Here is a 14,318-nt window from a genome sequence, read left to right as displayed (position 1 = left end):
GCAGTTTCTGACTTAGAGACCCCATCACCTTGTTCATTTAACAGTATATATAAGAATTAAAGTGCCACACTACTACTCAGTCCAGATGGAGTTTTATTCCAGTAAAAGTCACGCAAACAATTAAAGGGTATCCAATGCATTTCAGGGTCCAAAAATGCCCCTTCATCAGGATTTGGAATTGAAGACAATGTATAGCACAAAATATTTACTGGAAATGTGGTAGTTTTTTAAACATGTGTGAGGATCTACACAACTTGCCAAAAATACCACTTAAATTCCATTTTATATTCAGTCTTATGCACTATTCTTCTATTCCAAGTAGGGATCGAAGCTGATATATCGGGGGCCCATATGCACTTTCCCCGATATATCGGAATCGGCCCTTGAGGTTACCAATATTGCCGATATTTCGGGAAAGTGCTTGTACCGGAGTGATGCCTGCAGCTAGAGGCATAACCCCGGTACCGGCGTCCATAGCCGACAGTCGGTTGTCTTGTAATGAGACCCTGGCATCCTACCTGCACGGCTGCCGAAGAGAAGACCCAATCAAAGCCGCATTCAGCTCTGATCGGGTCTCCATGTAAAAACCCGGAAGTGATGTCATGACATCACTTCCAGGTACTCGGCGCCAAATTAAAAAAAATGACAGCATTCAAAACAGCCGAACTTGGCGTTTTGAATGCTTTTAAGTGGAGAGGAGGGGTTTGGGGGTCTTTTAGATCCCCAGATCTCTCCACAAGAGTACCTGTAAAAAAAAAAAAAATTGAAATGTCCGAAAATTCGGCAGATATTGGCCGATACTGATATATCGGTATCAGCAATAACAAATCGATCACTAATTCCAAGCCTGGATGAAAGGGGTATTTAACACGTCCAAAATGCATTGGCTACCTTTTTGATTGTCTGACTGTTACTGGTGTAAAATTGCATCTGAACTATTGAGCAGTGGTGTGATACTTCACTCCTCATTTATATTGTAGAACATTACAAAACAAGGAAACCATTAGGACCCTTTGGGGTGTAGAAGCTGCCTGCATGGTAACCAGATCACTATACCAACATCTTTACAATATTTTTGGATAGCAACGCCAACAGAATAACCCCACAATTCCAGGGCTATCTTTACACTTTCTTAAGTACCTTGCTCAAGGTTGAATGAACAGATCTGTGTTAAACCCAGACCCTGTGCAACTTAAACTTACCACTCCATTGCTCCTTTACTCATTTCTTCATTGCAGCCACAACCAAAATGCCTGCTGTTGGAGCTTAGAGGGAGCAGGGATGTCACACTTTTGCCAGATGGTAGGGCTTGGGCCTAGTAATTGGCCCGAGCACCATATTATGTGGGAAGGTGACATATTCCCCTATACCAAGAAGAAGTAGTAATCATACCAGAAATATTGCTGGGGTAGTGCTAGAGAGGTGAATATAAGTGGCCGGGGTTGAGACCTTTACTATGATTCTGCTTTGGATTGGCAAGGTGAAAGGGTCTTGTTAAGCTCCAATTTAAAAAGAATATGTTATTAAAGAAAGACATATACCACTATACGCCACTTTAATTTTCCTGGGATTTCTGTTAGTCCTTTGGCTTCACTTCTTACCTGGCCACCCACAAAAACATTTTTATAAGCCTCAGCAGTCTCATGACAGGATCCCTTTAAAGTAAACCTGCCAACCATTTAAAACCTAAAGTTCTGCCCACACCACGAGTTGTCCTTGATCAGCTTTATTAGCCAGAAGACTTTCTTCCCTTATTTCGATTTGCTTAGCTTGACATTTTTCACTTCCCGTCCACATTATGGATATTTGCAAGAAATGCCATATCATGATATTTGCAAGACGTGCCAACTTAGCGATTTAGGCAAGTGACCTTGTCACCATGCACCTACCGTTTAAAAACAATGAATGCCACCAGCCCAGCAATAACAGCAGCCAAAATGGAACAATAGACAGGAATGAGGTTCTCAGCTGCCCCGCCTGGCGGAATAGGCTGCGAACTCCCTGGCGTTGTGCCCATGAACTCCGGATCAGTCATAGTGGTGTCCTGGATGGTAGTGTCCACAAATGGAGTCACCGATGCCACACGTGGGTTTGGATCTATAGAGACAAGCAAAGAAAAGAACAGTTTGGATATGAATAAATATAAAAAAAAATCAACTTCATTCTGACCTCTGGAGGACAACACGCAAAAACAGTCAGTTTTTAGGAAACTATAAAGTTTATTTATATGCTCTTTAAATTATTTACATCTTTTTTTTTAACTATTTTATTTTTGTTATAAATAAAATCCTATAATATACTTAATAACACTTAATAATATACTATATAATATTTATATTGCTTTAATGACCCTTATACAAAGTATACTAGGCTTTCCAATAAGCAAGGTCAGCACTAGCTGCTCACTTTTGACTTCTTCCCATCTGAAATTAAACTTTATAGAAGGCCATGGGGAAGAGTGTGTATGTTATGAACAGACCTAAACAGCAGAAAATAAAATATCAGGTCATCAGATAATAAACTTACTTGTTGTAGGTGGCAAATGTAAAATATGTACATTTAATATTTCATATTTACTTTAAAAAGATAAAATAGGTTTTAAATGATTCATTTAGTTCTGAATATACTAAAGAAAATATATGCAAATGATAATGTATTATTTTTTTAAATAATTACAGGTAATACATTTATTGGTTGTAGACAACAAATGAAAAATATTTATATTTAAAATGCAATATGTATCTGCCTAAATAGGATAAAAAATATTTTAAAATGGTAATTTAGTTCTGAATATAATAAATAAAAATATTAAAATGATAATCTATACTTTTTTTTTTATTACAGGTAATACATTTACTGGTTGTGACAGATGTAAAATATTTATATTTAATAGTTTAGGGTATCTGTCTAAAAAGTTACATTTAAAAAAAAATATGTATTAAGTTCTGAATCTAAAACATAAGATATATAAAAAGTACAAACATAAAATAAATTATTTTGTTAACTACATTTAAATCATTCTCCTCTTTAGGAGACTAAAATGTCTTTCTACGAATGCTATGTATTCTCCGGTTACTTTGCTTTCCCATGATTTTTATATTTTATTATGTGCATTTTTTTTTTTTTTTTTTTACTTTTGCCTTTGGCAATGACAATGGCTCACTGCAAACATTTGAGAATATTTTACTGGGGGAATCTGTGTCTTCCCTTATCTTTATATATGCCCTAAGCAAAGTAAGGGGATGGTTGCCAAGATATGAAAATATCAACTTTCAGAAAAATGTGTAACTTTCGGTTTTCGTAGAAAGGGGACTGTAATGTGTGTGTTGTACAACTCCTGACTCAAAATTTTAACTGGTAAATGTGAACTCTGGGCAGATCTTACAAAACACTGGTTAATGCATCATAAAATAAATAAATACATAATTAATTATTTAAATAACAAAATGAAAAAAAAAAAATACAAAATGAATAAAATAATAAATAAATCATTTTTTTTTTTTAAATGCAACAAACTTAAGTGCATACACTAGATGAGGCATCAGCGTGTGCAAAAGCTCCTAGACTGACAGAGGGAAGGCTGGCACTGGGGGTCAGTCATGTGTGGTGAGGTGCCCATGTGCTGAGAAGAAACATGCTGGCAGGACGGGAGGGCAGAATGAGTAGAGAGATTAGCTTATCATTCTGCTGCTGCTCTGTCACTGTCATATCAGAAGGCTGGAAGCAGGGAGGTGACCTAGCTGCCCAGCTCTAACTGCAGTAAAGGAAATCACCAACCTGTCAATGCTGTATGTTCATTTTTTATTTAATTGAATTCTACTACCCTGAACTTGGTTCAGCCCTATGGACATCTAGTTAAAGAGGAAGTAAACCCTCCTCTGACACTTTTACCTATAGGTAAGCCTATGATAAGGCTTACCTATAGGTACTGTAAATATCTCCTAAACATGTACCGTTTAGGAGATATTTACCTTACATGCAGCCAGTGACATCACTGGCGCATGAAGGAAGGGCCGCTGGTGCCGTTTCTTCAGAGCCCCGTGCCGTGATTGTCGGCTCCCACGCGCGTGCGTGGGAGTGACTTCACCGCGGCTCCGGCCAATCAGATGGCCGGATGCCGCGATCCCGGAAGACGGGCGACTGGACATGACGCCCTTCATACAGGTGAGCGGGCGGCACGGCGGGGGCTCGTTCCTAGGTAAGTATTGCATGATGAGCTAGTATGCGATGCATACTAGCTCATTATGGGTTTCTCTTTCAGGTTGCAGCAAAAAAAAAAAAAAGTGTCATGGGTTTACAACCTCTTTAACTGACCAGTGACTTGTTGGTCTTGATGCTGTGAACTCCTTAGAAGCTGCTCATACTACTAATGCCCTAGGTGCACACCATTTAGCCCTGGTGCATAAGGCTCTGGTGCGTAACTACGGTTGGCAACCTGTTAAACTAGAGTATGACAGCTGCTGCAGCTGGACGGGGCTTGGCGGTGCACTTAGCGGTACTTCAATTTAGCGCATTATGAGTCCAGGGATGAATATCAGGAAGGCAGACTATGCATTCCAGGCATTCGTACTTTGGCACACACTGCCCTAAACGTACATACAGCCCCTTGCAGCCGTAGCCGCAGCCGCACCTGCAGCAGCTGTTAGGCTCCTATTAAGTTTAACAGGCTGTCAAGTGCAACTCCATGCTGAAGCTTCATGCCTTTAACACTCATTGTGCATGGGCCCTAAATGTTCAGTCATTTTCCAAGCTTTGACTAGTCCTTATGGCCTAATCAATTACGTGATTGGATAGAAGACAACCCGAAACTCCATACATGCTCTTCAATAAGTACAAATTAATTGTAACTCCATTAAAGATAAATAGTAGAGGTTAACACGTTTCAGCCATAATGGCCTTATTCACAAGTGATATAATGTGTGTTCTCGAAGTAGATCATTTTCAATCTTTTGAAATCTGCAGCTTTAATAAAATGAATACCTTGTGATCCTGCCAAAGTACTTATCCAGGCACTTCCTGTGATAGGCTGACAGTATTCTGTCCATCTCTTAATTCCTCATCTGTCACCTGTCATATGTGCTTCAAATGAGGACATAGAGGTGGATCTCCTGAAGGCAAATAGGCTATTAACTTTGTAAGGGAATTTACCTTTAGCTTAGTGAATGGCGGTATGATTATGTCAGGAATTACATACCAAAAGCGTTACAATTGTTTTCATGGAAATTTGGCGTTATGTATTATAGGCCTACAATTCTTAGTAATTACTGACTTAAACCTGACCAAAACAAGAGTCTAGTAGACATCCCAGATGTGATAAATTTGAAACACAAACGCGTGAATTATAATCGAATCAATAATATTATTTTATTATTTAATATATAATATATATAATAAAATTATATTATTGATTAGATTATAATTCATGCATTATATATTATATATAGATATATGTGTGTGTGTGTGTGTATATATATATATATATATATATATATATATATATATATATATATGCATATATATATATATATATATAAAATATAAAATGTGTTTTGTGTTTTGTGCAACGTTTTTTTTTTTTTTTTTTGAATTTCCCTCCCTAGTTCCGCTCCCATGCAGCATTGCTGCTGCAGGGAACGGAACTAGGAAGTCATCATACCGACGGAGGACGGAGGAGCGGCGGGACTCTCGGCTGGCGATCTCAGCAATGAGAGATCATCGCTGGATCGCCAGGAGAAGGTAAGAGAACACCGCTGTGCTCTCTGCACATCCACCCCGAGCGTGACTCGGGGATACCGATCCTGCAATGAAAAATCCACCCGAGTCACGCTCGGGATTACCGCCAAGGTGGTTAAAAAAAAATCATGTGCAAGCAAAAATGCTGCTTTTTCTTTCTTGCATGTGATTGGATATCCTCTGTAAATTTCCACCATATTCATTAGGTTAAAGGGAAATTCCCTAACTAAGTGTGCAGCCTATTTGCCTTTAGTAAAAACACCCCTTATTGGTGCAGATACACATTGTGAAGGCATATCAACTCAAAAGGTTTAGGTGCTGAATGGGAGGCAAACAAGGTGTAAAAAAGTCTGATGTGCTTCAATGTGACTTGAAAAAGAGTCATGCCCGAAACACGTTGTCATGATGAAAGCCTGTTGACAGTCCCATTCATCCTACTTGCGTTCCACCTTCAGCTTCCTCTGACGGCTTAAGGGCCAATCGCCACTCTGAGATCCATGGTGTCACATCCGGGGCACCGCTTGCTCACACTGGCCACTCGCTGTCTGGTCCGCGGCTACTAGGGGGTGTCCCTGCACTGCTATAGCTCCACCCCCACCAATGGGATATGTTCCATTGTGACGCCTGGGCAGAAACTCTCTTCAATCCACCACAGCACCGGACCAGGAACACAGGAAAAATTAAGCTTTAGCAGTGGAGAGATCTGTGTTATATGAGGGTATTCGGCTATCACACCCTGGCTGTCATGCTGAAACTTCTTTGTATCATGGAACATTGACTGTTCACTTTTATCTTAATAAATTTTTTAATGCTAACATTGGAACTGTGGCACAGTCACTATAATTGGCAATGCTGGGGCCGTAATCCTGAGAGCCCATACTATACAAATGAAACATCTAGTGCTGGACTCTTAGGAATTTTTTTGGTTGATTTTTATTGTGAAGGCATGTTTCACTATTGTCACCATTAAGAAGTCTACCCTGACTAATGATATTTACTCATCACTGGAGTTAATGCATATAGATAGAAAGTGGTAGAAAAAGTAGGAAAAAAAAAGAAAAGTGGGAAGAAAACAGTAGATGCAAAAAAAAAAAAAAAAGTACCTAAAAAATGGCAGTTGTTTATAATACATGGTGCTTAAGCAAAAAAAATGTCAGTTGGGGTTTACATCTACTTTAAGAATATGTGTATGCTTGGAGTTGGTCTTACTCTTGGAAGGTTCTTTTTCTCTCATTAATTGACCTGAACGTTTTTTTTTGGATTGCTACAAGCCATAGCCAACAAACACTAACATGAGGAAGCACACGTGTGAGTCTATGGCCGTACGATTCCTATAATTCAAAACAGACTTTAACTTCACAGTCTGTAAAGGCCCTTCCAGCAACCGGGAATCGTGCCAATGATGGCAACTGTGCATACAACCCTACACAGCAATATCCTTCAACCTGTCACTTCCATCCCCCTGCGTCCAACACTTTCCTAATGCCTGCTGCATTTTAATTCAAACTTTACATTTTTTCCAAAAATATAATGCTTGCCTTTAATTAGCACAGTGATGGACTTTTGAAGAATGCTGACGAGTCGTAACTGAGCTGTTTATGTTTTCATTATAGTTGTCAGTACATATTATGTTTATTACTAGAGTCAGTGACATGTTACAGGGAATGCTGAGGGTATCTGCTTATGGACCTGTATGGTTTGATGACCCAGTATAGATGAAAATCTTTTTGACTACCCAAAAACAAAAATCTTTTATATACAGTATATATTTTTTTTTTATTCTGCCACATGCACCTCAGGCTAGTTCTAGGTTTATTTAGGGTTCATGCATACAGGTGTATCAGAGGCGTAACTACAGGGGTTGCAATTGCAACCGGGCCCCATGCTACAGGGGGCCTGTGTGGCTCCCCTATACACCTGGATAGGTGGGGGCAGCATCTAGAGAAATCACTATCCTCCTTTTTCCTCCTGTAGCTGCAGGAGGAAAATGGAGGAGATTGGTTCCTCTGTATGCTGTCCCCGCCACTACTCCTATCCAGTTCACTTGTGTTCTGCTGTCTCTGGGCCCCTGTGTGCTCCCCCCCCCCCCTGCTTCCTTCCCTCCCTTACAGGCTGCTGCAGGGGATGTGTCACAATAGAGAACCAGGAAGGGGTCGGTAAATATGTAATTTACCAGCTCCTTCCTTTTCTGAATGGACAGAGTCATAGTCAGTGACATTGTAAAAAAATAAAATAAAATGATAAAAAATACAATTAAAGTACCAAAAAATAAAAACTACTGACACCGGTGGGTGAGCTTCCAGGATCGCAAAGGTCACACTTGTGACCGGGCCCTGGCATTCCAATACCATGGGGGGGGGCAAGATGGCAGAAAGGGGGCCCATTGCAGAACTTGTGAAAGGGTCCCACTGCGGAACCATAATAAAGTTCCCCGCAAAAAGAGTAAAGGGCCCCAGGATCAGTGGGAAGAGCCCCAGGCTTGAAGGGAAGGGTCCCGGCCAGGGGACCGGGGGGCCCTTCATGGTTTCTTGCACCGGGGCCCTGAAGGTTCTAGTTACGCCTCTGAGGTGTACGAAACGTGTACAGCGTATAGTTTTGTGTTCATCTAAACAGCACTATAGGAATCATTTGGGCCTAACACAAAGCTGTGTTTTAGCGATGAACAAAATAGGTAGACACCTAAGGAGATCCGTGCTGGTGTGGTCAGTTTGCATTCCTTCTCCAGACTTGGAAGCTACAGCATGTCGCGCCAATGCAAACACAATATTCCCCATGCACATGTTCAAGAAAAACGGCTACTCAGTAATGCTGGGTGCTGCAAGGACCATAGGCTGGAAACCATGGACAATCAAAGTGAAGAAATGTCATCAGCACACCAAAGAGTCCTTGAAAGGGTCCAAAGCTTTATTACGTGGTCACATGATAAATAAACAGTAAAGTTTCAGAGCCACGCGGGGCTCTTAAAATCAGGTGTAGCCCACTGGATTCGGATATAGGAGCTTGAGCGGTAACCCATATGCTTTTCTATCAAACTGTGGACAGGGCCTCACTTCTAGAAGTGAAGAGATGTCATCAGCACACCAAAGATTCCTTGAAAGGTCTGAAGCTTTATTATGTTGTCACATGATAAATATGCAGCAATGTTTCGGAGCCATGCAGGGCCCCTTCGTCAGGCAAGTGACAATGTGCAGTGCCAACCAACATGTATTTACCAGACAATCCACCAATCAGTGCTTGATCACAATTGCCTGCACTGATTGGGGGAATGTCTGTTAAATACTTGTTAGTTTGCACTGTACATTATCACTTGCCTGACGAAGGGGCTCCGAAACGTTGCTGTATTATTTATTACATGGTCAAATGATAAATATACAGCAACGTTTCGGAGCCCCTTCGTCAGGCAAGTGATAATGTACAGTGCAAACTAACAAGTATTTAACAGACATTCCCCCAATCAGTGCAGGCAATTGTGATCAAGCACTGATTGGTGGATTGTCTGGTAAATACATGTTGGTTGGCACTGCACATTGTCACTTGCCTGACGAAGGGGCCCTGCATGGCTCCGAAACATTGGTGCATATTTATCATGTGACGACATAATAAAGCTTCAGACCTTTCGAGGAATCCTTGTTGTGCTGATGACATCTCTTCACTTCTAGAAGTGAGGCCTTGTCCACAGTTTGATAGAAAAGCATATGGGTTACCGCTCAAGCTCCTATATCCGAATCCAGTGGGCTACACCTGTGGGTGATGTAAGGAGCCCTGCGTGGCTCTGAAACTTTGCTGTATATTTATCATGTGACCACATAATACAGCTTTGGACCCTTTCAAGGGATAGAAAAGCATATGGGTTACCTCAAGCCCCTATATCCAAATCCAGTGGGCTACACCTGTGGGTGCCAGCTTGAAGTAAAGAGCCCATCCCAGGTCTGTGTACCCAACAGGAAAAAGGTCCCTCCATGACCTCCATGACTAAGCTCTGTGGGAATGGTGAAAAGCTTTGGGGATGGAATGGACAGAGCTAGGCCGAGGCTGCTAATACCTGTATAACAGCCAGGGTTGTTTGGTGTACGGTGATCAGGACTTCTTTTTCCACAGTTTGATAGAGTCATATTAGTTTAGCCCCTCCTATAACATTAGCGAAAAAACTGCCATCCATCTTCTGCAGGCTCATTCCCACAGCTTGAAGGCTGAAGAAGGGCAACTAGTCACGATACCACAGCAAAAAACAGCATCCAAAAGTTGTGATGCACCAAAATTTTAGCCGCCGAAAAGTAATGGCTGAAAATAGCGTTGTGACGAAAGAAAAAAAAGTGCCGATAATGGCTGCTGAAAACACCCGAAATTTTTTAGCAGTTTTACCTTGCTTATGGTGTGTTTTTCATAGGTCAATTGTTTTCAATGCATTTCAATGGGGAGGTATGTTTGGCCAAATATGCACCAAAAATGAAGCAAGCAGGATTTTTAACACCGCTTCAAAAGGTGCTGATAATGGCCGACAATAAATTCATATTCATTTCAATTCATGATATTAATTAAAAATTTGAATATAATGCAATTATTTATAAAAAATATAATATATATTTTAAAAACCTTCAATTTCGGTTTTCGGCCTACTGCATCCTGAATTTTCCGTTTCGGCACTGACATTTTCATTTCGGTGCACCACTATACAAAAGGTTTCTAAATATTTTTTTAATGAACATTGGCTATAAGTTGTTAACCACTTCCCATCCAATGACGTCACATGACGTCGTAGACTTTGAGCGGGGACATGAGAATGATGCCTGCTGCAGGCATCATTCAGATATCTTCTGAATTATTCCCAGTCTTGTAAAAACAATCATATTGGCTGTTCAGCCACTTGATTGTTTTTACAGGCTGCGGGAGGAGACGCCCTCCCCTCCAGCCGCCCTCTGGTGCTTCTACTGGCTAGCCGGTGCGATCAGCGAGCCAGAGAATAATTAGTCCAGCGGCGGCCGTTTACCATAGAGACGACCAAGGACCAGATGGTCCCCGGTCATCTCTATGACCTTTGGAGGCCAGACGCAACATTTTAACGTCATGTCTGGCCTCAGCAGTTCTTTGGCTGGGAAGCAAAGATTGTTTTTTTGTTTTTTTCTGTTCTCATGCTTTCCAGACTAGAGGCGAGATCTGGGGACTTATTGACTCTCACTCTGTCATGACTTATTTTTATTAAAAGGGTTGTAATAGGAATAAAAAAAAAAAAATGTAAAGGGAAAGTGTCAAAATATAAAAATAGAAGCAAAATAAACAATAAAAAAAAAAAAAAATGTAAAGCACCCCCGTCCCCACGAACGCATACATACATCACGCCCACATATGTAAACAGCATTCAAACCACACTGGTGCTGATGCTGGCCATCAGACTGAAGACACCTAGTGGCAGAAAAAAAGTACTGCAGGGGAATCCTCTAGATTAACCACTTCAGCCCTGGAAAGGTTTTAACTAATGACCAGGCCATTTTTTGCGATACGGCACTGTGTTAGTTACAAATAAAAGTGATGTCCTTCTTTCCCACAAATAGCACTTTCATTTGGTGGTATTTGATCATCTCTGCGGCTAATAAATAAAAGAATTTAAAAAATCGAATTTCTTCATCAATTCAGCCCAATATGTATTCTGCTACATATTTTTGGTAAAACAAAAAAGTTATAGCGTCCACAAACGATAGGATATTTTTATGGAATTTTAATTTTTTTTACTAGTAATGGCGGCGATCAGCGATTTAAAGCGGGACTGGCGACATTGCGGCGGACAGATTGGACACCTAACGGACACTTTTGACATTTTTTTTGGGGGACCAGTGACACCAATACAGTAATCAGTGCTAAAAAATATACACTGTTACTGTACTAATGACACTGGCAGGGAAGGGGTTAACATTAGGGACGATCAAAGGGTTAAATGTTTCCCTAGGGCAGGGGTCTTCAAACTACGGCCCACCAGTTGTTCAGGAACTACACTTCCCATCATGCCTAGTCATGTCTGTGAATGTCAGAGGTTTACAATGCTTCATGGGATGTGTAGTTCCACAAATGCTGGAGAGCCATAGGTAGAAGACCCCTGTCCTAGGGGGTGCTTGCTAACTGTGTGGGGGATGCTCTGACTGGGGGAAGACAGAGATCCATGTTCCTTTTTAGCAGAAACACAAGATCTCCATTTTCTCCCCTGTCAGGATTGCGATCTGCCTTGTTTACATAGGCAGACTGCAGTGGCGGCTGGTGCTCCATGGGCTAGGGCGGCAGCAGACGGACCACACCAAACCCCCCCGGACCACATCAGCTCCAGCCCACACACCATACCCCCCTCCTGTCGCCGGCTCACTCACCCTGGACTGACAGGTGGAGGGCAGGAGGCAGCGGCTTCAGCTTCCCCCTCAGTATCCTCCATGGGTCAGGCTTTCCCTGCGTCTCCTCCCTCCTCCTCCTCCTTGGCCAATAGCATGGCTTCTCCTCCCGGGCAATCGGGAAACAGGTCTCAGGACCCGCTTCCTGATTGGCCAGGAGGAGAATCCATGTGACAATAGCGAATATTAATTCGCTATTGTCACACAACTGGGTGGGCTCAGGGCGCAGTGCTCTTCCCCCCCGAGCCCACCCTTTTTTGAAGCCTATTAGAGCCTCTGGCTCTAATCAAGTGCTTCAAAAAAAAAAAACTTATTGGAATCCATGATTAGGGGCCCAGACGCATGGATGGGGGGGGGGGGGTGGCGCCCCTGCACCCCCAATGGATGGGCCGCCACTGGCAGACTGCCTTCTGACTCTTCCAGGAACGATTGCGGGTGGCCGACAGACATCGGGTCCACCGGACCTACTGATTGGCTCCCCCTCTGTCCAATCAGCGTGCAATTGGGTCCCCCTAGAGGCTATTGCATGAAATGGCGTACAGGTATGTGATTTCACGCAATAGAGCCGACCTGCTGCAGTATATGTATATTACGCGTACAGCAAGTAAAGATGGCGATGGCAGCAAAAGCTATTTTTTTTTTTTTTATCCTTTAATGGGCCATTCATTTTTATCTTGCTTTTTTGATCAGAGCTCTGCTAAAAACATAAGGGTTAAGGTTGGATAATTTTTTAAAAAGGTTAAAGTTTTGGGGTTTAGGTATAGTTATGTAAATTTAACAAATTAATAAATTGCCAGGAAATAGCTATATTAATTGACAGTTATTTATTCTTTTTCCCGCCTTGTACAGTAAACCTACAAACATTTTCCAGACTCCTGCAGGCACTTTCTCCCCCCCCCCCCCCGAAAAGGCACCCCGCAGAGCATTGCGCTCCATGCAGAGATGAGTAGGACAGAGATGGCACTGTTATGGTGTAAGATGCCCACGGGCAGTTTCCTGTCTTCACTGTGTCACACAATAAGGTCACTGTGAGCAATTAGAACAATGAGTCACAGACAGACTGATGGACCGGAGAATTACATTGATCTATTAGTGTGACGGTTGGTGTAGATATTATGTCATTACAAGTGTATGTCAGAGGGAAGGCTTAGAGCACAGGCAGGCATACAAGCGTGGATAATTGCAGCCTGTGCGTGTCTGATCTACCAGCATGCGTTCCATTAATTGCATATGTATAAATAGCTTTGCATTTATACAACTAAGTGAGCATTTTATGGGGGAAATATTCTACACAAACATGATCCGGCTTATTCAGTAAAGCAGCGTGATGAGCGATGATGACAAGCACAATGTAGTAAGCAATCGCCGTCACATTGTATATAGCTAAAATCAAATCACTGAAAGAATAATCCTGTCCCCCCCCCCCCCTTCAAGACCAGGCCATTTTTTGCGATATGGCACTGCGTTATTTTAACTGACAATTGCGCGGTCGTGTGACGCTGTACCCAAATACAGTTTTTTCCCTTTTTTTCCCCACAAATAGAGCTTTATTTTGGCGGTATTTGATCACCTCTGTGGTTATAAACAAAAAAAGACCAACAATTTTTGCAAAAAAACCCCAATATTTTTTACTTTCTGCTATAAAACATATCCAATAAAAAAATGTAAAAATCTAATTTCTTCATCAGTTTAGGTCAATATGTATTCCGCAACATTTTTTGAAAAAAAAAATCCCAATAAGCATACATGGATTGGTTTGCGCAAAAGTTATAGCATCTACAAACTATGGGATATTTTTATTAATTCATTTATTCGATTTTTTTCTTTACTAGTAATGCTGGCGATTAGCGACTTATAGTGGGACTGCAATATTGCGGCAGACAAATCAGACACCGAACTGACACTTTTGAAACTTTTTGGGGACCAGTGACACTAATAAAGTGATCAGTGCTAAAAAATATGCATTGCCTCTTTACTAATGGCACTGGCTGGGAAGGGGTTAACATCAGGGGTGATTAAAGGGTTAACTTTGTGCCTAGCCTGTGCTTACTCACTGTGGGCGAGGTGCTTTGACTAGGGGAAGACAAAGATCTGTGTTCCTGCTTTGCGGAAACACAGGATCAATACTTCCCTTCTGACAGAACGGCGGTCTGCCTTGTTTACATAGGCAGACCGCCTTCTGCCTCTTGCAGGAGCGATTGCGGGTGGATGGCA

The 14,318-nt window shown here is 41.7% G+C and overlaps 1 protein-coding gene across 1 annotated transcript in view; it reads right to left on the bottom strand.

Annotated features, from left to right (window-relative positions):
• The window catches only part of NGFR (nerve growth factor receptor), a 143,753-nt gene that overhangs the window by 9,740 nt on the left and 119,695 nt on the right, over positions 1 to 14,318 (bottom strand). The window contains exon 4 of the mRNA XM_082271294.1: positions 1,890 to 2,097. Within this exon, the coding sequence (XP_082127420.1) occupies positions 1,890 to 2,097 (208 nt within the window). The remainder of the gene's footprint in view (positions 1 to 1,889; positions 2,098 to 14,318) is intronic.

This window comes from Pelophylax lessonae (assembly GCF_965119305.1).
Source record: "Pelophylax lessonae genome assembly, chromosome: 11".
NCBI classification, from domain to species: domain Eukaryota; kingdom Metazoa; phylum Chordata; class Amphibia; order Anura; family Ranidae; genus Pelophylax; species Pelophylax lessonae.
Note: the sequence above shows the minus strand (reverse complement) of the source record. Positions and strands in the feature narration are given on the sequence as shown.